At 42.6% G+C, this 25,051-nt stretch overlaps 1 protein-coding gene across 2 annotated transcripts; it reads right to left on the bottom strand.

Annotated features, from left to right (window-relative positions):
* Positions 1 to 204: 204 nt before the first annotated feature.
* fxn (frataxin) lies at positions 205 to 24,164 on the bottom strand. Of its 2 annotated transcripts, XM_086111802.1 has the most exons (6): positions 23,978 to 24,164; positions 19,206 to 19,286; positions 6,896 to 6,987; positions 6,688 to 6,808; positions 2,829 to 2,926; positions 205 to 1,489 (listed from the first exon to the last, which is right to left on the bottom strand). In XM_086111802.1, exons 1-6 carry the CDS (start codon positions 24,140 to 24,142, stop codon positions 1,351 to 1,353), a joined length of 696 nt encoding a protein of 231 aa, XP_085967928.1. In that variant the 5' UTR covers positions 24,143 to 24,164; the 3' UTR covers positions 205 to 1,350. The 2 variants fall into 2 exon arrangements, with proteins under 2 accessions (XP_085967928.1, XP_085967929.1); XM_086111803.1 differs by lacking the exon at positions 19,206 to 19,286.
* Between the last annotated feature and the right edge of the window lie 887 nt (positions 24,165 to 25,051).

Here is a 25,051-nt window from a genome sequence, read left to right as displayed (position 1 = left end):
CTTGGTTGAACTCCTCCCCCAGTGTCTGGTATTCAGTCCGATTTAAGATTTCAAAAATACAAAATGCAAATGCAACTGCAAAAATGCAAGAAATGGTTGATCTCATCCTGAACTAAGGTCACAATCTTGGCATAATTCATTTTTCTATGAGGCAAATTGAAATGAATCTACAAGCAACCGCAACACAAACAAATTCAGAACATGTAAACTCCATGCAGAAATTGCCCATTTATTGATATCACAAGTCATGTGCAATGTGCCATATAATGACCATTAAATAGCATATTTACAGACCGTATTTTCCGCACGATAAAGCGCACCGAAAAGTCTTCAATTTTCTTAAAAGCTCACGGCGTGCCTTAAAATCCGGTGCGCCTTGTGTATGGTCATTACGGTAATATGGTGACCCAAAGATGGCTCCTTGCTGGAGACACGCTTACAATGTTATAACTTGCTGATGGTTCAGTGAACTGTGTCGCTGCTTTATTAAATAAGTTTTTGTTGCAGCTCTGAAAAAAGGAGAGCTGTGGTGTTTTTTTCAAACGCACACTTCATGAATGTTTTTCACAGTCTCAACAAATACAGTTAATGTCTGTCCGTCTCCGTGCCTTCTCTTCTTCCTTCGACTCGAGAGGCATTCATGACCGCCTCGGAAAAACGTAAATTATCGATTCCACAGAAACTACGAAAATTGAAAATAATGCATCAAAACAGAAAATCAAGCGAGGAAATCACAAAATAAATTCTATAGCCCCCCTACAGAATTTATTTTGTGATTACCTCGTTTGTGAATACAGTACACAACAAAGGAATAAATAACAAAAACCTCTAAGACAGTCCAGTCTCCTACAATTTACTGACATCTGATCGTTCTGTTGCAGCTACGCTCAAGGAAATGCCAAAATAAATTCTGTCGGTGGCTATAAAATTTATTTTGTGATTTTCTGTTTTGATGCATTACTCTATTTTCAATTTCCATAGTTTCATTGAAGTAATTGTGAATGTACGTTTTTTGGAGGCGGTCATAAACGCCTCTCGAGTCAAATGAAGGGCTGTAGCTCCATCTAGTGGATGCATTGTAGATTGTTCCTTATAGTCCAGTGCGTGAAATATCTGAAAAAAATTTTAAAATAGCCCATTCATTGAAGGTGCGCCTAATAATCCAATGAGCCTTTTAGTGCGGAAAATACGGTACTTAAAATACACTTGGCAGCATCTAGATAATGACAACTCTTGTGAATACTGCTGACAGATTATAAACAGATGCTCAAATAAAGGACGGCATTAAATACTCTGATTTGCTGTCCTTAGAACTTGAACAATAACAGGACAATTATCAGCCTTGTGGTCTCAGGACTTGGGCAGGCCAAAGAGGTCCATGTTCTTTTTGAAGATGGTAGAAAACTCTTCAGACAGGAGTTGGTGCAGGCTGATGCCATCATGACAATAGACCCAACCACTACCTGTCCAATCGTAGCGTTTTGGTCCACTGAAAATGCAAATAGAACCAAGTAAGGCTTGCAAAATGCAGTAATTGTGCTGAATAATGATACTGAGGCCACCAAAGCAGACTCCTTCAAGGCCTTGGCTGCGCCCTAAAAGTTAGTAACAGAATAGGTGATGACAAAGATAAGAAAACCTTTATTTGCTGTTTGAGCCAATCGTAGGGCACACATAGAGATACAATCATTCACACTTACACTCACACCTAGAGGCAATTTAGAGTGTTCAATCAACCTGCCATGCATGTTTTTTGAATGTAGGAGGAAATCGGAGTACTCGGAGAAAACCCACGCTGGCACAGGGAGAACATGCAAACTCCACATAGGAAGGCTGGAACTGGAACCGAACCCTGTACTGCTGCACTGTGAGGCCGACATGCTAACCAGTCAACCACAGGGCTGCTTACACACACACAGGCACATACACACACACATGCACACACAATAACACACACACATACGAGGTGTTTAACATTTAAGAATAGTTCACAACATCTAATGGATGGAAGGCATGCACAGAAGCTAGTGCCCCCACCATCACCCCCTCCTTCTCGGCCATGGACTAATAAGCCAGGACTGTCTTCATGAGCAGACCTTGACGAAGCAGCTGCGGCCTGTTCACGCATACACAACCAGACAATCACACGCGCATACACATCCTTATCATCACCGTTTTCATCGTTCCTATTCTTTTCCTCCGCGACGTGGAATGATCTGCAGAGCGCTCGGTGGACCGTGCAGCTGGTCGGACGGGCCACGTCGCGGTCGCCCATCCCCATTCCCATTCATCCGCCCCCTCATTACATGTTATGTCTTGTGACTTGTTGTAAATGTCATATGCTTATTTATGTGCTCGGGTCTTCTTTTTATCCTGGACTTAAATTATCCTCAGAAGAGGATAGTTCGAGCGTGGGTTTTTTCCCCCCTCTCCCTACCCAGTGTTTTCCTTTCTGAACTCTGACTGTAAATTTCCCCATCGCGGGACAAATAAAGGATATCTTAATCTTAATAGGGTATGTAAACTTGGGCAATAAAGATTAGTCTGATCGTGATTCCCCCAAGAGGTGTTTCAAATAGTAGTTTGGTTGTCTCATTCAGCAACACATGATGGTCAAAACAATGGAAACAACAATCTGTACAATACAGTTCTATGCCATAAAAATTTTCAAACCCAATCATAAACTATACTAAATAATACATGCCCCACAATGTAAATGAAAGCAGCTTGTTTTGATGGAGTTCTTCGATCACATTTTATTAGATTGTGCAGGTGGTCATATTGTTGTGGCTGATCAGTATATACCAGAATGTATTATCTGGTCTCACCTTGTTGGAGATGCCAACCAAATCTGTCTGTTTGGCGTTTGCTTGTTGATGACGTAAGTTCCATGGTGACCACCCACTTGTACAGTCAGCACACCACTCTACAGAAGAAAAGGGACATGTTACTGGAAACTAAAAAATTGGCTATTTCTACGTTCCACTGGGATGTGCTTTACACTGCTGTGAAAGTATTTGCCCCATCCTCAAGGGTATTTCAGGGGCAACTCTGATAGATAATATAGACTAGATAGATTAGACCACATATGTCAAAGTGCCGGCCCTGGGTTGATAGTGATTTATTATTAGAACCGGCCCCCAGACCGCAGCAAGCCAGCAGCCCGCAGATCTTTTACACGCACCAATACTCAGGGGCGGTTCTGGATCAATTTCACTGAGGGGGCCGGGCTGGGGCCAGGGGTTTTGATGGGGGGGCACATTCAACCCAGGGCTAAAAAGACAGATTCGAAATCTTATTTGACTTTTTATTTCTTCAGACTTGGGTGTCTTGAAAGGCGCTTATAAATAAAATGTATTATTATTATTAGGAGGGCTAAAATGTCTGCAAGCGTAACAATACGTCTGTTGAGAATATTCAAGCCAGGGGATGATATGGTACCAGCCTGCCGGGGACAAAAATTGCAAATACACTGAAGCTGATGTTTTACATGCATATAATTATCCAAATTTTAAAAGGCAATGTCTTATATATTGATCCTGTTAAATAAAAATTTAAATAAAAAGGGAGACTAAAAAAGTTACACACACACGCGCACACACAAACACGCGCATACACACACAGACACGCACACTCACACACACACACAGACACACACACACACGCGCGCGCACACATGCACACACACACACACACACGCAAATAGCACTCGTGTCGTGGTAATTTCCTTCTCTGCGGACTGCTTCTCATTTTCCCGCTCATTTTTAAATGGCGCAGCGCACTAAAGGGTCCGACTAGAATGTTAAATCACGCGCTTTGGTTCCACCTTTCGCGTCGGCGACTCGGCACGACTGCGTAATCTGCGCTCGGAGGGGGGGCAACAGGGGGGGCCAGAATCGGTGCTACAGGGGCACTGGCCCCCGTTGGCCCCCCCCCCAGAACCGCCACTGCCAATACTACATTTCCCACAATGCAACGGCGACGCACCAAGCCGTCGGTCGCTTTATTTCAATATTTATTAGTGCAGCAGTCGCTCGCATAACAGTGACATTAGCTTTCAGATACCCATCAAAAATGGCAAAATGGAAGGTGGACACGGAGAACCGGGGGTTTCAAACAAGGTGGGAGTCGGAGTACATGTTCACGAACGTAGCTGGAAAACCTGTGTGTCTTCTGTGCGGAGAAAGTGTGGCGGTATTGAAAGAGTGTAATCTGAGATGACATCATGAAACGAAACACGTGAACAAAAACAAGAATATGGACATGGAACAAAGGCTACAGAAAGTTGAGGAATTAAAACGAAGCCTCAAATTTCAACAGGCTCTGTTCAAAAAAGCCAAATCACAAACAGGCTGCTGTCACGGCCAGTTTTATTGCGGCAGAAGAGATAGCTAAATCTCCCCGGCCACTGACGGAGGAAGATTTCATTAAAAACTGTATGCTTAAAGTTTGTGACGAAGTTTGCCCCGAAAAAAAGCAACTATTTTTTAAATGTGAGCATGAGCAGAAACACCATTGCCTTGCGAGTAGAGCAGTTGTCCATTATCTAAAAGAGCAACTTGTGAAAAACGGAAAAGATGTCATCGCATATTCCTTGGCTGTGGATGAGAACGCTGAAGTTTCTGACGTTGCCCAGTTGACAATTTTCATCCGCGGAGTGGACTCCAGCCTAAGCGTGACAGAGGAGTTTTAGGCTTTCATGAAAGAGATACGGCAGTGGGTGCTGCGCATTTTGCCCGTTTCCTCCCCAACACAATGGCCCAGCTGCGCATCCAGGCTGCTCAAACGTTGTCTATGTTTGGCAGCACATACCCCTGTGAACAACTATTTTTTTTGATGAAGCTGAACAAAACATCAGACAGAAATCGACTTATTGCTGAACACCTTCACTCAATTTTGAGGATTTGCTCAGAGCCTGACCCCAAATTGATGAAGTTGTAGAAAAGACGAGACACCACCAAGTATCAGCCTCAAAGAAGTGAATACAGGATTACTGTGCAATCACATATTCAGAGTTTTTACTCAGTTCAAGTTTAAAAATTAAAGTATAATATTTGCTTTAACTGCATGTTACTTTTCCTTGAAGAAAGTGTTGTTTTTGGTTAATCCATTTTTGCACTTTATTTTAGTGTAGTTCAATCCAATTATGTTTTAAAAAAATGTATTCAAGTGAACGATCGAAAATTGCTATTATTTGTTTGTCTTTGAAGTAAATTTTGCCTACTTTTGCTCAAAGAGAAAATATGGACTATTGAATACCGGCTTCTGTCATTCATGTTATGAGTATTTTTATACAAGGGAAATTTGTTTTCTGTGCCTGTTGAAAATGAAAGTTTACTGACAGAGCCATAAGAGAATGTTGCTTTATTTATCTGATCATATTGGAATGTATTTGTTAGGTTTTCAGTCGATTAAATTTGGTTCAATAAACTATATGTGGTAATTGTTAAATTTTTCAATGAACATTCGATCAGTCCGGCCCTCGGCTTGCAGCAAAATTTTTTATTTTGCCCTCCTCCGTCCATTTGACTTTGACACCCCTGGATTAGACGGACGGACGGACGGAAAGACAGACAGTGTTCAACAAATAAAAACAGAAACAATGATTTGCAAATCATGTTCAACTAAATGTAATTGAAAGACAAGATATTTAATGTTCAAACCTTTAAACATTATTGTTTCTCGCAAATAATCATGATTTTCAAATTTTATGGTTGCAACACATTTCAAAAGGCAGGGACAGGGGAGAAAGACGAGAAAATTAAATTGAGGAATGCTCAGCAAATTCAAATTTGGACCATCCCACTATAGAGAACAGGCTAACTGGAAACAGGTGAGTGCCAGGAGGAGCTTCCTTGAATTGCTCAGTCATTTACAAGCAAAGATGGGGCAAGGTTCCCCTGTGCGGAACAGTTTTAAGGACAATGTTCCTGAATGTACAATTGCAATGAAGTTTGTGATCTCATCATTTCCAGTTCATAATATCAAAAAAAAAAAAAAGAGAATCTGGTGAAATCATTCGATGTAAGCGGCAAGGCCAAAAACAACATTAAATGCTCGTGGCCTTCAATCACCCAGGCGGCTGTGCTTCAAACACCGACATCAATGTGTAAAGGATATCACCACTTGAGCTCAGGAATACTTCAAAAAACCAGCGTCAGTAAATAAAGTGTGCCGCTACATCCATAAGTGCAATTTAAAATTGAACTATGCAAAGCAAAAGCCATTTATCAACAATACCCAGAAATTCAGCCAATTTCTCTTGGCCCGACCTCATCTAAGATGGACTGATGTAAAGCAGAAAAGTGTTCTGTAGTCTGATGAGTCCACATTTCAAATTGTTTTTGGAAATTGATGGACATCGTGTCCTCCGGACCAAAAAGGCAAAAAAAAATCATGTGGACTGTTATAGACGTGTCTAAATTGCCTTCTTTTTAAAAAAAAAAAAATCCAGTTTAGCCAAACATTCGTAACTGCACAGATCTGTTCGAGACTTATGACAGATTGGCCACTGACAGTAGAGAGACTGTTGCAGATGAACGCATTTCATACTTTTTCTGGTCTACCTGGTCTGTCACATTTTGAACAATTATTAAAATATATTAGTGTGCAGAGATTCTTTTTCCCATGTCCAATGTACATAATATGAACATAGATACTTAGGAAGAATGATCAAGACTGACTTACAGACAGCACAACATCATAGTCTGGTCCAGTGAAAGGTTCATCCATTAAGTCTTCAAAGTAATCAGCCAGTGCATCCAGCGTCTCATCAGCCAGCTTCTCATAGGCTGCCTCTGACAACTCACTGGGAAAAAGATTTACAAAATCAACAATAGCAGTGTTGACCATTGTCATAGAATATACACCAATTTGTGTGTGTGTGTGTGTTTACTTTTTGTCCTGAGAGAGGTGCTCTTCCAGTCTTGAAGCTGACAGATGGATACTTCTCCTACACCCTTCAATGTCAGATGTTAATGGAAAGCACTATGACAGAAAGGAGTAATTTCAGTTAAATGTTGCATCACAGCATATCTCCTTTTAGCATGTAAAAGCACATTATACAGTTGTAAATATATAATGAAAAGAACGGGGGTACATTGCAAAATGGGAACTAGGTAAACGCCCTGTTACTAATCTGGCTTCAGGGCTGAATTAATTAAGAGTGATGTATCGATAAACTCCATCATTAACGGTCCTTGGAGAAATTACTCAAATCTATTTTTGATTGATTTATGCTATATGAACATTATGTTGCACTTTTTACCTCTGTAGTCTTGTTTTAAACTTGCGGTAAAATTAAGATATTCGTGTAAGAAGCAATATCACAATTGGAGGCAGTCGAGCCATCTCGGCCATTCGAGCACCGAGCGCAGGAGGCTTGACTGGCTCCTTACTTTGCCCATGTAGCGCTGTGTGATTATATTATTATACGATTCATAGTATTCTATCAGAACATTCATTGTGCCACAGCTGGCAACACATAGAAATTCACTTGCACAAGAATTTATCTGAATGTTCCTATGTTTTTAATTCTGTCATGAGAATGATAGCGGGACCTTCATTGATGATGTGCCCGAGCTATGCATCAGAAGATATTTTGTGACAATTGTCAGACTGGAGAAACCAGTGACTACCAGGAATAGTTTGGTTGACAACCAAAAAGAGTTTGGAGACAGCTGGAGAGACAGATGACAGCCCGGAAAGACAGCAACTGGGGCGGCATGGGTTAGCAGCCCACACCACACTTCCTGTGAAGGAGGACCCAAATAAGCTTGGCTAAAAAGAAATTATAACCCCAGGGGAACCTGAGAGGGGAGGGGGGGGGCAGCTGGATGGATTTAATTAGTGAACAACAGCAATGGACAGACGTTGATGAGTAAAGAGTGCTATGCGGAAAGATCTGCAAGAGTGAAAAGGGCCTAAAGCTCCATCAAACAAGGATTAAATCCAAGGAGCGACTGCAGGCACCACAATACACAGGTCTAGAACCTGGTGAGACAGCAGAGGAGCTGGGCCTGGAAGCACCCCACAGTGCCCAGAGCCTCCAAGAGGTGGCAGCCTCGGTTACGCGGTGAAGCCCTGTTTTTGTCATTTTCGTTTTTGGCGACCCTATGCGGCTTACTTACACGAGGGAAGAGTTGCTTAGCATTGGGGAGTCGACGCTCGGACGTTTTTCACCAGCACACGAAAAACCACAAGGTTTTTCAGAGCTAACAGCGGGTGGAGCGGCTGCGCTCTACGGAGCATGGAAACGCCGTCAGAGAAGGGGGAAGCGAGCTGGTGTGCTAGTGTCAGAGATTTTCTCTGACAAAGTTAAAGAAATGACTCGGCACACAGGAAAATTGTCTTCAATATTGGCGGAAGCGGATCTCTGAGAGCGAACGACGGTTAGTTGCTCCGCGATCACACTCAAAGTCCCGCCTCCGCGAGTTCGACATTTTATTGTAACAAATGCAAAATACAAGTGAAACACTGCCCCCAATATTTGCATGCCGCACCCTCGGTCCGGCCACTCGGTAGTGATTGGTTACCTGTTTTTCAAAGTTGAACCACCAGTACATTGGTGCCTTTTCTGTCTGGTCTACATCAAATTAGCATGTTGTAGACTTTGCGGATGGCCAATGTCGTCTGGGCGCGACGGGTGTTCTCAACTCGTCTTTTGTTGCTCAACCGCTGTTCCTGAATTATTCATTCCCCTTTTGTGACCGAGTGTCGCCTTCTCCCCTGTGGTCGTCCACCTGTATTGACGTGCTAATCGTGGACTTCAACAGTCCCCCGGCCAGATGGCCGGCACCTTTGTGTGCAGGCATTTGGGGGTGCTGGATACGCACCCAAACGCTTCGATGTGCCCAAATAAATGAAACTTTAAACACGATACAATTTTGCTCATAGATTCCTCTAACAGCTAGTCAAGCTCCGGCAGCGTGGATTTCGAATCCCGCTCCCATCGATCTAGCTTCCTAATCTACGCTCTCTGCCAAACAAGATGGATGAATTTCTTCGCCTCACAAAGTCCAACAAAACCTTTGCACGTTCTGCTGCGCTCTGCTTCACTGAAACCTGGCTCAGTGACCGCCACCCGGATTCCGCGCTACATCTACCCGGCTTCTGCCTACTCCGAGCCGATCGCGACACGGAGCTATCAGGGAAATCGAAAGGTGGTGGAATTTGCTTCTATATCAACGAAGAATGGTGCACTGATGTCACGAAGCTCGACGCACACTGCAGCCCGGACCTGGAGTCGCTGTCTTTAAACTGCAAGCCATTCTACTCGCCACATCCACGAACAGGACGTGAGACGGCTCTTCAAGCAGCAGAAGATCAAGAAAGCTGCGGGGCCCGACAAAGTGTCCCCCTCCTGCCTGAAAAGTCTGCGCTGACCAGCTGGCTCTGGTCTTCACACAAATCTTCAACAGATCCCTGGAGCTGTGTGAGGTCCCATTCTGCTTCAAACAGTCGACCATCATCCCAGTTCCCAAGAACATCGGAACTGAACGACTATAGGTCTGACGTCTGTGGTCATGAAGTCCTTTGAACGCCTTGTGCTGAACCACCTAAAGAACGTCACCGGACCACTGCTGGACCCTCTTCAGTTTGCCTATCGGGCAAACAGGTCTGTGGAGGATGCAGCCAACATCGGCCTGCACTACATCCTCGAGCACCTCGACAGCACAGGGATCTATGCAAGGATCCTGTTCGTGGATTTCAGCTCTGCGTTCAACACCATCATCCCGGAACTCCTCAAACCCAAAATTCTCCAGCTCGGTGTGACCCCTATGATCTGCCAGTGGATCCTCAGCTTCCTGACGGGACGGACACAACAGGTGAGACTGGGAAGTACAACATCATCAACACATACCACTAGCACTGGAGCCCCACAGGGATGCGTCCTCTATCCACTGCTCTTCTCCCTCTACACGAACAATAGCACCTCAACAAACCCAGCTGTCAAACTCATAAAGTTCGCAGACGACACCACGGTCATCGGTCTCATCGAAGATGGCAACGAGTCTGCGTACCGACAACAAGTGGAGCAGCTGGAGCTCTGGTGCAGCCGACACAACCTAGGGCTGAACACGCTCAAGACTGTAGAGATGATAGTGGACTTCAGGAAACATCCTTCACCACAGCTGCCCCTCACACTATCTAACTGCCCTGTGTCAACCATCGAGACCTTCAAGTTCCTGGGAATCACAGTCTCCCAGGACATGAAGTGGGAGGTCAACACCAACTCCATCCTGAAAAGGGCCCAGCAGAGGATGTACTTCCTGAAGCTGCTGAGGAAGCATGGCCTGCCACAGGAGGTGCTACGACAGTTCTACACAGCAGTCATCAAATCAATCCTGTGTTCTTCCATCACGGTTTGGTTTGGGGCCACCACAAAAAAGTACAAAATCCGACTTCAACGGACAGTTAGGACGGCAGAAAAAATCATTGGCACCGCCATACCCACTGTTGAGGACTTGCACACTGCAAGAATCAAGACAAAGGCACGGAAAATCCTACTGGATCCCCCGCACCCTGCCCACCACCTTTTCCAGCTACTCCCCTCAGGCAGGCGCTACTGATCCATGTGCACCAAATCCAGCAGACACTCAAACAGCTTCTTCCATCAAGCCATTAACTCCCTCAACAGACACTGATGTATACTCCACCGCACCGGACAATTCAAAGTGCTCAAGGACATCTGCACAATTGCACACTTCTTGTACTACAAATACTGCTACTGGTCACTTTAAAATGGTTCAATGATTTTCTGCACCAACTGTACAACTGTTATAGTATTCTACCACTGATCACTTGCTTGATACTTTGCACATTGTCTCACAGTTGTCATGGGGTGGTACCACTGCACTATGGTTCACTTACATTCCGAAATGTCCTTCCATACTTAATTCTTCCATACTTATTTGTCATGTCCTTGTTTATGATGATACGAATGCAGCGTGTTACACTGGAGACAAATTCCTTGTGTGTTCTACATACTTGGCCAATAAAGATGATTCTGATTTTGTACAAGAAGGATCAGATGGCCCTAAGGCTCTCAAACAGCAAAGTGGCAGAGGTTTGACGAGGATGCGGACAAGGTGCTAGAAGTAACAACCAAAGGAGATGTTCAAAAGAGGCTTCAGACTATGACGATCATCATAGTGAGTGAGTATGGCCGCTGAGAGGTTTGGTGTTGAGGAAGAAAGGGCAGCGAAGCAGCCGTACTTCGAGAACCAGAGGGCAGTTAAAATCCATACATCAAGTCAGAACTGTAAGCCTTGAAGAAACTGCTCAAGGCAGCTTGTAAAGAGGAGCGTGCACCTCTGGTTAAGCTCTATCTCATGCTCAGGAAGAGGCTCCAAATCCTGGGCAGAGCAGAACAACACAAGAGCTCCTTGGACAGAAGTGCAGTGGACGCCTGGCCTGTTCTAAGGAGGAAGTCGACCCACACCTTCATGACACCTTCAAGTGACCCCACCCAAGACCAAGAGCTAGGACAATGCAAGGCTGTAATAATACTACCGGAGCCTGCTGAGGCCTTCGATTTAGGGAGCCACCCAGAAGGTACTGCGGAAAGCAAGGTCCAGGTCAGCACCAGGACCAAAACGGAACATCCTACAAGGCCTAATGCTGTCCCAAGTTGCTACACTGGCTCTGGAAGATCTTGAAGATCATATGTAGAAGGGGGAAAACAGCACAACAGTGGCAGTTTGCAGAGTGGATTCCTTAAGAGGACTCCAAGATGATCAGCCAGTTCAGAAAAATCTCGCTGTTCAGTGTTGAAGGGAAGGCATGGTAGTTAAGCGTCTGGCAGATTTCTTCCTCAAGAATAGATACCTGTACATCGACACCACCATGTCTTGGTACAAAGGGCTTCTTTGTGAACGATACAGTGCATTTTAACAGCCTTATCTCCCATCTCCTTTACCTTAGCGCTCCTCATAGATGCCATTCCTTTGTGTGCACCTGCTATCGCTGGAGCCCCATCTGTTGAAACGCCACACAGCTTGTCCCATTTAAGTCCCATTTTGTCAACTGAGTCTGACAGCTTAAAAAATATCCTTTTCGAGTCTGAGGATTGAGCAGCTCCTCTTTAACTCCAAAGTTCTTGTCCACTCCCCACAAAAAAAATTGCAGCTGTGCAGTGTCTGTTGCATCAGTGCCCTCATCACATGCAATGGAGTGAAAATCAAAAGCACACGCTTTATCAGACAGTTGCCATACTTTACGTTTCATTGTGTGCCACCTATTTTCAATGGAAGACAGGTTTGGACTGCAGGCAGGTAAGACTAGTACCTGTACTGTTTTCGTACGATGTCGTGCTGTTTTAAGGCATCCAGAATGTGGTTTGGCATTGTCTTGCTGAAATAAGCAGGAGTGTCCATGATGTTGTTTGGATGGTAGCATGTTTCTCCAAAATCTCTATGTACTGTACCTTTCAGCATTAATAGTGCCTTCACAGATGTACATTATAAATTATTTTTGTTTGTTTTGTTTGTTTGTTTCTTGAACATAAAAACATATACAGTAATAAATTGACAGAAAGTAAGGTAAGTAAAATAGTAAAAAGGAAAGAGAAATCAGTCATCATACAACACAATTATTATGTTCAAAGGAGTAGGAAGAAGTAAAAAACTTATCTGGTCCTACCCCAAGTTATGTATTTATTTCTAAATAGATCATTTTTATATCAATCAGAAAAGAAAGAAAGAAGGAAAAAGTCTCCATAAAGGCTCATGCTTTTACCCCGAACCGTGATATTTTTAACTTTTGGTTTGTATCGGTATTTTATACATACACACCCTGGCACTCGTGTCAATTTTCTCTTGTATTCATAATGGATATTGCAGTAGCTTTCTCTATTTATCAACTTAATTCTGATTTATTATTATATTTAATTAATGTTTAGAATTTATCACCTTAACTCTGATTTATGTAGGTTGTTTGTACTATTTTTTTGAATTTGTTTTTGAACTCAGCAAGCGATTTACTCATTTTCAGGTCCGTTTCGAAATTATTCCACAGATTAACACCTTTGGCAGATACACTTCTTTGCTTGATGTTTGTTCTTGTTTTGGATTTTTTGTACAGGTTGGTACCGCTTAAATCATAGCAGCTTTCTCGAATTTCGAAAAACTTCAGGATGTTTTGGCAGAGCAGGTATTGTGTGCTTTGTACATTAATTGGGCAATTTTAAAGTCAACCAGGTCAGAAAATTTCATCGTGTTTAATTTGATACGTAGTGGATTTGTGGGTTCCGTATATTTTGATTGATTAATAATTCGGATTGCTTGTCTTAGAACAGGGAGTCAAACGCGCCCCCCTTGACGGAGCCTCGCGCCCCCCGGGGGGGGGGGGGGGCGCCCTACTATTTTAGAAACACTGGTATAACCCAAGAGGCAAGATGCCGCTTGCTACTGTTATTGCCAGTTGCCATTCTACTGTTATTGCCAGCCATCATGTCTTGTGTCGTTATTAGACAAACAGATAACGGAAGTACAACAGAGCACGAAAGCAACGCATTCTAGCCGTACGTAATCAACTCCTCTCATGCGTAGCGAGGCTACTCCCCCCGCAAACGAGCATTTGCTCCGGAGCAAATTTTTAACCTTGTCGCGTTCACACGTACCATTTTACATCGGTGCTGCCACACAAACGAGCATTTGCTCCGGAGCAAATTTTTAAACCACCTCCCTAAGGTGGGTTAAATTTGCTCCGGAGTAAGCTGTTTTCAGGGGCTACACTGGTGTAACTTTGCACATGTGAACGCTCTACTAGGGTAGCCCCGGTACAGCACCGGAGCAAATGTTGCCATGTGAACACCCCTAGGAGCACCACGTTAGATGAGGTGATGGTGATGTGATGGATTAATGGCTAAATAAATGAGTAAGTTTATGGGTTAACTCCCAGGAATAGGTTGTTTCCCCAATTTGAAATTGGAATCATTTTCAATTGTAATTTCCAAATTGAATGCTAGAGTGCACCAGACCCAATTAAAATTTAGGACCCAGTCCACACAAAAGCAATGCATATGACAGATTGATGGCGTACAGTGAAACTCCTCTACAAAGAAACCTACATGGGCGAAAATACCCCCCCCCCCCCCAGTGTGAAAACATTTTCATGCATGAAAGCCATTCCCACTTTTCTGCTCCCCTTACGGCGAAAAGCCCCCCTGTTGCATTGCACGAAATCTTTTTATCTGCTCTTGCCTCGCACCGAGATTCACTACAACGAAAACAAGCCTTCCGCAAAAGTCTAATCCAACCTCAGCATGTCACAGCGACCTCTGCTGCTTCGTTCGGAAACGGCAAGAGCAACCGCCACACTGGTGTACACATGCACAGTAGTCTATTTGTTATTGTTAGTTTCAGACGCAGCACGAACGTTACATTGCTAAACGGTCCTTTGCAGACCAAGGAGTTAAGAAAAGAAAAGCATTTGCGCTTGAAGACATGATAAAAGTAATACAAATGAAAGATGGAGGAAGCAAAGTAATAGACATTATGCAAGAAATTGATGTAAGTGAAAGTGAATGCTGATCATAAATTTCACAATTTCTTTCCCGTTTTTTTCTTTCTAAACTGGCTATATGAAGTGTTAATTAAGTGTATGCTCATACAGTCAAACCTCGGTTTTCATCCATAATCCATTCCAGAAGGCTGTTCGAAAACCGAAACCACACTCTTTTTAGAAAAAAATGTTTATTGAACACGTCTGCTCACAATGGAAAGCGACACGAGGAAGTGTCACTTCCTCGTCTACCCAAGGAAGCGTCACTTCCTCGTCTACCCAAGGAAGCGTCACTTCCTCGTGTAAGGAAGGCGAGAGGGGTCAAGTGGTGCATTCAAGTGCGCTCAGTTTGTTTGAGAACCGATTTTTGGTCGTAATCCGAGGCATAAAAAACTCGAAATTTTTGGTCGAAAACCTATTTGGTCGAGAACAGACGTTCGAAAACCGAGGTTTGACAGTATTTATGCACTACATATTGGAATAAAAATAAAGAGTACACACATACGTTTTGTGTGTGTGTGTGTTTACATCTGAGATAAAATTTGCTACAGTGAAGAGCCCCCTGTTGTGAAAAATTTCTTGCTGCAAACATGATTTCGTTGTAGAGGAGTTTCACTGTATGTTGACTTGACAAAAAACAAAATGATTTATCATTTGGATTATACAAATGTAATGATGATTACACCATATTCACATAATATAATCTGTTGTGATTTGGCTTGCAGTAGAATCACCATTTAAAAAAAAAATATATATATATATATATATATATTTTTTTTTTCTGGTTTCTTTTTATGGAGGACTCTTTCATATTATTATTTTATTCAAATCATCTAAAATTATAACTTAACCAGTGGATCTATGTATTGTTTAACTACTGCAATAATTTTCACATTTTGATGATTATCAACGCAATGCCCTCCCATTTTGATTGATGATTATGGTTTGAATTATTGCATTGCTATTAAATCGTCAAACATTATAATTTAACCATTGGATCTTTGTATTATTTAATTGCTGTAATAATTTTCACATTTTGATGATTATCAACTCAACTCACTTTGAAACAACCACCGCTGTGTACAAAGTGCTGTACATGGGGCAAAAATCATTGATACAACAAACAATAAATGAATCACAAAGAAAGAAAAAAACCTGTAAAACTAAAAATCAAGTCTCATGCTGATTCAAAGCCGAAGAATAAAAATGAGTTTTTGACGAGTTTTAAAGATGGGCATGAGGGGACTTGCTAGAACGTACAGTGGGAGGTCATTCCAAAGAGAGGAAACAGCCACAGAAAAGGCTCGATCCCTTCTGAGCCTCCCCTTAGTTCATGGTATCTCTAATAATGTCTGATCAGCAGACCTGAGGCACCAGTCAGGTGCATAGGGGCGGAGAAGCTCAGGTAGGTAAGGTGGGGTGAGGCCATTTAAAGATTTAAAAATAAATAAGAGGGAGCCAGTGAAGAGATACCAGAGGAGGAGTTATGTACTCCCTCTTACCAGTCAAGAGGCAAGCAGCAGCATCCTGGACCAACTGGAGACATTTAATGGAGGATTGGCTGACTCCAAAGTAACAAGCATTACAGTCATCCAGCCGGGATGTGACGAAAGCATGAATTACTGTTTCAAAGAGCTTATCAGAAAAGAGAGGCTTTACTTTAGCCAGATGCCTAAGATGAAGGAAGCTGGATTTAACAAGAGCACCAATTTTGCGGGTCCAATTTTAAGACAAATGTCCACTTTAAGATCCAAGTTTGAGACGGTTGGTTTAAGATTAGGCTCCAGGGGGCCCAAGTCTACAGGATGGGATGTAAAAGGGCCACTGGTACCAAAGACCATCACTTCTGTCTTCTTTTCATTGGAATTCTAGAAATTTAGTGCCATCCAGGTTTTGATTTCCTCCAGGCAGGATAAAAGTGGCCTGAATGAGAAAGCGTCTTTTTTGCTCAGCGGGACATAGATCTGACAGTCATCTACATAGCAGTGGAAGGTAATACTATGTTTCCTTCAGATGGAACCCAATGGGAGCAGATACAGTGGGAACAGCAGAGGCCCCAGAATTGAGCCCGGTGGAACATCACACGATAGTGGGGCAGTTCGTGACTCAGAGCAGCCAAGGCTAACACAAAAGGTTCTGTTAGCTAAATAGGACCTGAACCACTCAAGGGCGCTACCGCCAATGCCCACCAGTTGCTGCAAATGAGCCATCAGAACACTGTGATCCACTGTATCAAATGCTGCAGTTAAATCAAATAAAACCAGACACAGTAGTCGCCACTGTTATTTGCCAGGAGGATGTCATTAGAAACGCGTAACAGGGCTGACTCTGTGCTATGCATCATCTTAACCCTCCTGTTGTCCTCATTTCCTGTACACACCCTGTGTCCTCCGGGTGAAAATGACCCATCTTCACTAAACCCCCAAATAAGCAGCTAAATTGAATTTTAAACACCAAATTACATATTACCTGAAGAAACAACTTGTCCTTCACCACATTATGTGTGATATAGTTCTCCCTCTTCACTTGGATTTCTATAGCTTAAGAAAAGGAAAAAATGTGCGAAAATGAGTTATGGATGCATTTGTATTCATTCCAATGACTAAAGTTTCTTTCTTTTTTTTCCTCCAGTAAACTATTTAGGACAATACAAGACAAAAATATGAAAAATAAGATAACCCACTCAACTAATTAGCACATATAGCGCAGTATGCAAGTGCACAGCCTTTGCAAATATATTTCTTTCACCTATAGTACACAGTATGTGTTTTACAGTCCTTCTTTTGAGGACAGAACTGGCATTTCTTCTTCTTACTTGCCCTCGCTGGGGAAGTGGCTGTGGAAGGTGGATCATCAGGTTTCTCAGGAGCTCCTGTACGTTTTGTTCTGCATGCCCTCCTTGTTGGTTGTATGCTGCTGAGGACCATGTTATTTTGCCATTTTTTGAAAGGAAAGTCTCTCTTTCAGCTTCAGGGATTTCTACTTGTTCTGAAGATGATTCATCATACTCTGGGTTATATTCCTCCCCATCTTCTTCTGATACATCATCTACTTCCTCTTCTGAATCAGTTGTCTTGCTGGACAGCAGAACAAATCAGCTCTAGAGCCTCTTCAATGTCATAACGCACACTCATGGCGTCAGCACAGAGAGAATTCAGAGTCCTGTCATCTGTAGCACCTTTATAACCCCTTGAAATCCACAAAAAATCTATGAGAACGCCACCTATCTTGTCTTGTTTATGTCTGCTACTGTCTTGTTCACGTGTTCTACTAATTGATCTGAGACACAACTAAAACATTGAAACATTCTATGGTGTGTAAATAACTTTGTGACCTTGATTTCAACCCTATTTGCCTCATGGGTCATTTTGACCCGAAGACCACCTTTGTACTTTTTTTTGTACAGCTTCCATGGAAATGTGAATAAAAACAACATTTCAATTTTTCTGCAGTTGGGGCCAATCTAGGAAAAGTCATAAAATTTCAAGTTAAAAAAATATAATTTAGGGGGGTTTTGGGGCGTTTTTAACACAATGACGGGTCTTTTTGACCCGAGGACAACAGGAGGGTTAAAACCTGACTGGAAGACCTCCAAGATGTTATGTTCATCCAAGAACGATTTTTGTGCACTACTTTTTCCAGAATAGTTTTTCATGAAAGGCAGCTTGGAAATGGGCCTAAAATTTGACAGTGCATCTCGATCAAGGCCAGGTTTCTTGAGCAAGGGTTGCACCAGAGCAAACCCAATGTGATCCATCTTATTTGATTGATGATTATGGTTTTAATGATTGTGTCGGTATTAAATCTTCTCAATTATAATTTTACCAATGGATTTTTGTATCATTTAAATTGCTGTAATAATTTTCACATTTTGATGATTATCAACTCAATACACTCCATCTTATTTAATTGATTATGGTTTGAATTACTGCTTCATTATTAAATCTTCTAAAATGAAAATTTAACCATTGGATCTTTTTATTTAAATTGCTGTAAAAATTTTAACATTTTGATAATTATCAACATCTTACTTGATTGATAATTATGGTTTGCATTTTTGCTTTGCTATTAAATCTTTAACCATTTGATACTTGTATTATTTAATTGCTGCAATAACTTTCACATTTTGATTACTATCTATTCATTTCGCTCCATCTTATTTGATTGCTGATTGTAGTTCAAATTATCCTTCGCTACTGAAGCTTTAAAAATATAAATTAAATTTACTCTTGTCAACTTTATTATTTTATGGCACACTCATACTCTCTTAATTGGAAGAACGGCTACACTCAAAGCATCGGTTGTTGCTATTCGTGAATCTAAGTAGTTTACTTTGTATCAAATTATAAACGCGTCCTTACAGTCTTGGCAAAGACAGTAAAAATCCAAGCCTTAACAAATGTACCACCAGATCTACAGAGGGAGCTACCGTAAAGAAGAAGTGGCCTGACGTTCGCCTTACTCAATAAAGGTGGATGAAAGGGCTTAAAACAGGACTGACTGAGGTTGTGAGAAACTTAGACTAGTCCCTCAAACGCTAGTTTAGGAAAATTCCCGTCTGCTCTGTTGACCGCATCAGAGCGGGCGAGGGATAAGGGAAATTTCAACCCTTTGAACAGATCACACACACATCTCCCATTTACCCTACCTGGTCAAATTTTTTTACTGATCTTTTTTCGAAAACCGGAAGCAACATTTACCTTAGTAGTTTCATTACTGACGATAGGATGCTGCGTGTGTTGAGGCAATGGGTGAATCCACGCAACACGAAAGCCGCGGAGCTACAAAAAAACACACACACACACACACACACACACACACACACACACACACACACACACACACACAAAATGATAACAATGACTACGTCTACATGCAGAAAATAATGCTTTCAAAACTAGAATATTAGCAATATTCTGACTGTGCGAGCCCATGTAAACACCTGCAAAACCCTGAATACGGTCTTATTCAGGTTTTTCTAAACCAAAATATTCTGGGGCTTTTTAAACCCGAATATGTTCATATTCCAGTTCTTTAAAACCTCGAATATGCTCAGATTGCGTTTTTTTAAAAACCCAAATAAGAGCCCTGGGTTACTCCTTTTATAATACAAACATTTTGTCAAATAAATGAGTGTCAGAACATCCTGATCGACAGAAATCATTTGTGTTCTGCGCAGGCTCAAATTTCAAGAAATCTTGGTCATTTGAAAATAGGAACTACAGTGCTGTGAAAAAGCATGTTTTTTTTCAGGGGGTTGGGGGGCACATCTATCCACACAAAGGTTTCAAATCATAAAACCCACTTTAACATCACTCAGAGACAACTCAAAGAAATACAACACGCAGTTTTCAAATGACAATTCAATTTGTCAAGGAACAAAAAAAAATCCAAGCTTTGCTGACCCTCTGTTAAAAAGTAATTATCCCCCATTGTTAAATCACAAAACAACTGCGACGAATAACAGTTTTGGGAAAGCTGAGTTCAATTTCACAGGCAACACCCGAGCACCACATTTGTTGAATCAAAAAAACACATCAATAAAATCTGTCAGACAAAATGAAGTAGGCTAAAAGATCTCAAAGAACAAACACATCATGTCACATTCCAAAGAAATTTGAAAAAAAAAGTTCTTGAAATCTATCAGTCTGGAAAAGGTTACTAAGCCATTTCCAAGACGCTGGGGGTATAGCAAACCACTGTCAGAGACATTATTCACAAATGGCGAACACTTGAAACAGTGGCAAACATTCCCAGCTGGTCGAGCAACTAAAATTACTCCAAGAGTGTGATGACAATTCCTCCAGGAGGTTGCATTACATAAAAAAAAATAAAAAGAAATCCTCGTCTTACCCCCCCTCGGGTGGTGTCCGTCCCTCATTCAGCTCGGGTCCTCTACCAGAGGCCAGGAAGCTTGAGGGTTCTGCGCAGTATCCTTGCTGATCCCAGCACTGCACATTTCCGATGTTGCAACCACTAGTTTGGGGTCACTGCCCCGAGTGCTCCGACCACCACAGGCACGACTGTCACCTTTACCTTCCAGGCTCTCTCCAGCTCCTCTCTGAGCCCTTGGTATTTCTCAAGTTTCTCGTGTTCCTTCTTTCTGATGTTTCCATCACTTGGGACCGCTACATCCACTACAACGGCTTTACTCTGCCCTTTATCTATGATCCAATGGATGACGTACTCAGAGAATGTCTCAGACAATGGGGAAGAGAGGATGAGGCGCTGGAAGAGGCACCATCATGGGAGGACAAGCCCCTACACGGGAAGTACCACCGGACCATAACTGAAGTAGCCGATCTCATGAAGTCCTATCAGTGGCTAGAGAGGGCTGGCTTGAAGGACAGCACAGAGGCACTCATCCTGGCTGCTCAGGAGCAGGCCCTGAGCACCAGAGCCATCGAGGCCCAGATATACCACACCAGACAAGACCCAAGGTGTAGGTTGTGCAAAGAGGCACCTGAGACGATCCAACACATAACTGCAGGGTGTAAGATGCTGGCAGGGAAAGCCTACATGGAACGCCATAACCAGGTGGCTGGCATAGTCTACCGAAACATCTGTGCGGAGTATGGACTGGAAACCCCAAGGTCAAAATGGGAAACACCTCCGAAGGTGGTGGAGAATGACAGAGCGAAGATCCTGTGGGACTTCCAGATCCAGACTGACAAGATGGTAATGGCGAACCAACCAGATATCGTGATCCTGGCCTCTGGTAGAGGACCCGAGTTGAATGAGGGACGGACACCACCCGAGGGGTGAGACAAGGATTTTTTTTTTTTTTTTTTTTTATATATAAGGTTAATTTTCGGGGGGAAACCTGGAGTTGTCTCGTGTGCCTTTGTACCGGCACAAAGGCACATCTGGTGTGGGATAATTCAATTTAACTTTTTAATGATTTATTTAGAAATCAGCTGTAAACGTCAAAATTTGGGACTTCAAAGGCACATTGCTTTTCAATGCAAAAATCAGATTTGTGTGGAAGTCTTTTGATTGAATATCTGGAGTTGCCTCGTGTGCATTTGAACATGTCTATATGCGGAATCATGAAATGTGAAGTTTTTTAATGGTTTTTTTTTGTTTTTAATTTGTGGATAATGGTTACAATTGCAGATTTCAGTTCAGATTTGAACTACTTTGGTTGGATTATCTAGCATACCATCCATCCATCCATCTACCGCTTATCTGGGGCCGGGTCGCGGGGGCAGCAGCTTTAGCAGGGAAGCCCAGACTTCTCTCTCCCTAGCCACTTCTTCCAGCTCTCCCCGGGGCATCCCGAGGCGTTCCCAGGCCAGCTGGGTGACATAGTCTCTCCAGCGTGTCCTGGGTCATCCTCGGGGTCTCCTCCCTGTGGGACATGCCCGGAACACCTCACCAGGGAGGCGTTCAGGAGGCATCCGAATCAGATGCCCCAGCCACCTCATCTGGCTTCTCGCGATGTGGAGGAGAAGCGGCTCGACTCTGAGCCCCTCCCGGATGACCGAGCTTCTCACCTTATCTCTAAGGGAGAGCCCGGACACCCTGGGGAGAAAACTCATTTCGGCCGCTTGTATCCGGGATCTCGTTCTTTCGGTCATGACCCATAGCTCGTGACCATAGATGAGGGTTGGGATGTAGATTGACTGGTAAATTGAGAGCTTCGCCCTTTGGCTCAGCTTCTTTACCACGACAGACCGATACAACGTCCGCATCACAGCAGACGCTGCGCCGATCCGCCTGTCGATCTCTCGCTCCCTCCTGCGCTCACTCGTGAACAAGACCCCAAGATACTTAAACTCCTCCACTTGGGGCAAGATGTCTTCCCCGACCCGGAAGGGGCACTCCACCCTTTTCCGACTGAGGACCATTGTTTCAGATTTGGAGGTGCTGATTTTCATCCCAACTGCTTCAAATCCTAATTTCAATTTGTATTTTTTTAAATCAGTTGTACTTTGAAAAGGAACATCAGATTTGTTTGAAAGTACCTTGGTTGGATACCGCATTTTCCAGACAAAAGGCAGTTATTTTTTTCCTAACTTTGAACCCTGCAGCTTTAAATGCGACTAGTCTTATTTATGGATTTTTACTGACGAATAGCAAGCCATCAATCGATTTACCGGTACCCATTCTTGTTACTGTACATCTGACCAATGAAATGACGGTAAACATCACATTGGAGATTGGACCAATGAAAGTGTCCGAGTCAGCTCTCATGCTGGCATCAGCTATTTGCGCTTGGAAAACATGATTTGCAGCTGTGGGAGGAGCCATCTGGTCGCCGAGTTGAGAGCCAGCGAGCGAGAAAGTGAAAGAGAAAGGCGAAGGGGTGTGTGCCGAGCGGTGCGCGAGGCTGTGTGAAGGACGAATTGACAGTTAAAATAAACAGATATGAATTTATTAAGAAATCCACAATAAGTGCAATAAACAGCCATCATTGCAGTGCGACCCCTGCCTCTGATCATATGCGAAATTGCAGAATTCTATTTATTTTGAAACGCAACATTAGATTTGTGTACTTTGATTCAATACACTGGGTGGTCTCGTGTGCCAAAGAACTGGTCTGGTTACAGAATAACATTTTAATTTTTCATGAATTTTGAAATCAGGTTAATGGTCAAAATTGCAGATTTCAGAGGAGTTTTATTTTGAATTACAACACCAGGTTCGTATGAAAGTTCTTTGTTTGGATACCTGGCGGGGTGTAGTGTGCCCTAAACTGGTCTGGTTGTAACATAACAAAAATGGCATTTTTAATGATATTTTTGAAATAATGTGTAATTGCATTATTTGATGCAGATTTAGCATTAACTTCTACTCAACTTCAGAACGTTTCTGGGTGCAGTATTGGGAGATCTCCCTTGGTGAACCGGTTGCCGGAAGAACTGGTTGCCTCGCTGCATTGATGTTATTTCATAACATTTCAATCCAAAATGCTGTTGTCCGTGCAATTGTTCAGCTTTATGAAGGTGGCCAACGCCACTCGCTGGCGGCGCATTACCGTAATGCATAGTATTATCAATCGCCGTGACTGCTGACGTGATTTCGTCTTTCAGGGTGGGAGCTGGCCTGACCGAAGTGAATAACTCTTAACAGTACATTTTAACAACACCCGGTTTACCGAACGGTCCTGGCCATCACCAGTACATATTGTTCGCTGCTCAAAATGTGACACCTTATGGGTTAAAGGGATTGTACTTTTTATTTATTTAATATATTTTATCGTGATGGTGTCTTGCAACTGATTGGGACTAGCAAACAAGTCAGCAAGTGTCACCTATTTCTTTAAAATTTTGGTTTTTTTTAAGAGGAAAACGATATCGATGTATCGGTGTGAAACGGTGACAGATCTACAGACAGGAAAAACAAACTTGACATTGCCCCACGGCCACATCTCGAGTAGGACGCCAGTTAAAACAGTAACAACGACATTGTTCAAACTAGTTCGCTATGAATGTATAATGTAAACAAGGCAACGAGTTTTGTCACATACCTTCTTAGAGAAATTGATGACCCTCAGAAATGTCGCCATGTCTATTTCTAATCGAACGGGTATGACAATGTATACACTTGTGAAAGGGAGCACTGTCAGGACTCGAACGGAGTAGCCTGGAGAAAGGGACGAGAAACTAGACGATCGACAGTCGCACGCTCTCATGTGCACATGCGCATAGGTCGGCCATCTTGATCGCTAAATACGGCAAATCACGAGGTTAAAATACGTTGGTAAAGAATGTGTAAAAAAACGTACACATCGGCCAAGGGCGTATTCGCACCAAAAAACTAATGTTGACCCATGACCGTTTTAATGCAGTTCGTATTCACACTACTTTAGGTACTCGTCATATACGATTTAATATTATTTATTAAATATTTTAAAGTGACACTGAAAAAAACCATACGGCCTCCAATTTAGTATAAAAAAAAGTTTACTTAAAGTACTGAATACTTGGATAAACTACTTTTTGCTAAGACCTAAGATGCAATGTAAGTATATGTAAACCATGTCAAAAGAATCAAATAAAACTCCCTCCATTTTAAACATCATTAGTCCGAAACAGGTTAGCAGGGAAGATGGTGCTATTCGGAAGCCAACTTCGGAAGGCGGACTACACTTTGAACTGGTCGCCAGTCAGCGACAGGGAACAGATAGTGACGAAACCATATTCACACCGTCACTGAGAGGGAACCGATCTCACGCTGTAAATAGAGTGTACCACTGCACCATCAGCGACCTTTAAATGAACAACTTGAAGTATATGTCAAAAAATCTTTCTACCTTTCTTGTTTACAAATTTGGTTTCGCGTGTTTCAAAAAGTAGAATAATTTAAAGTGGCCCTTAAAGTTTGGACACCCGTTTTATGCGTTGCGCCAACAGAGCGAAACACTGCTACATCCTGGCTGTGCCACGATACATACCAGACTCCACTGTGCACTTCAAGTCTCTTTTCTGTTCAGAAGAGTGATTGAATTTGTCAAGCACATTCAGGAAATATTTCACAGACTTTTGAATGTCACCATGTGTAGTACATGTGTGATAAAGCATGGTTATTGGCCATATAAATA

This window comes from Hippocampus guttulatus, chromosome 5 (assembly GCF_054856545.1).
Source record: "Hippocampus guttulatus isolate MCC_2025c chromosome 5, RoL_Hgut_1.0, whole genome shotgun sequence".
NCBI classification, from domain to species: domain Eukaryota; kingdom Metazoa; phylum Chordata; class Actinopteri; order Syngnathiformes; family Syngnathidae; genus Hippocampus; species Hippocampus guttulatus.
Note: the sequence above shows the minus strand (reverse complement) of the source record. Positions and strands in the feature narration are given on the sequence as shown.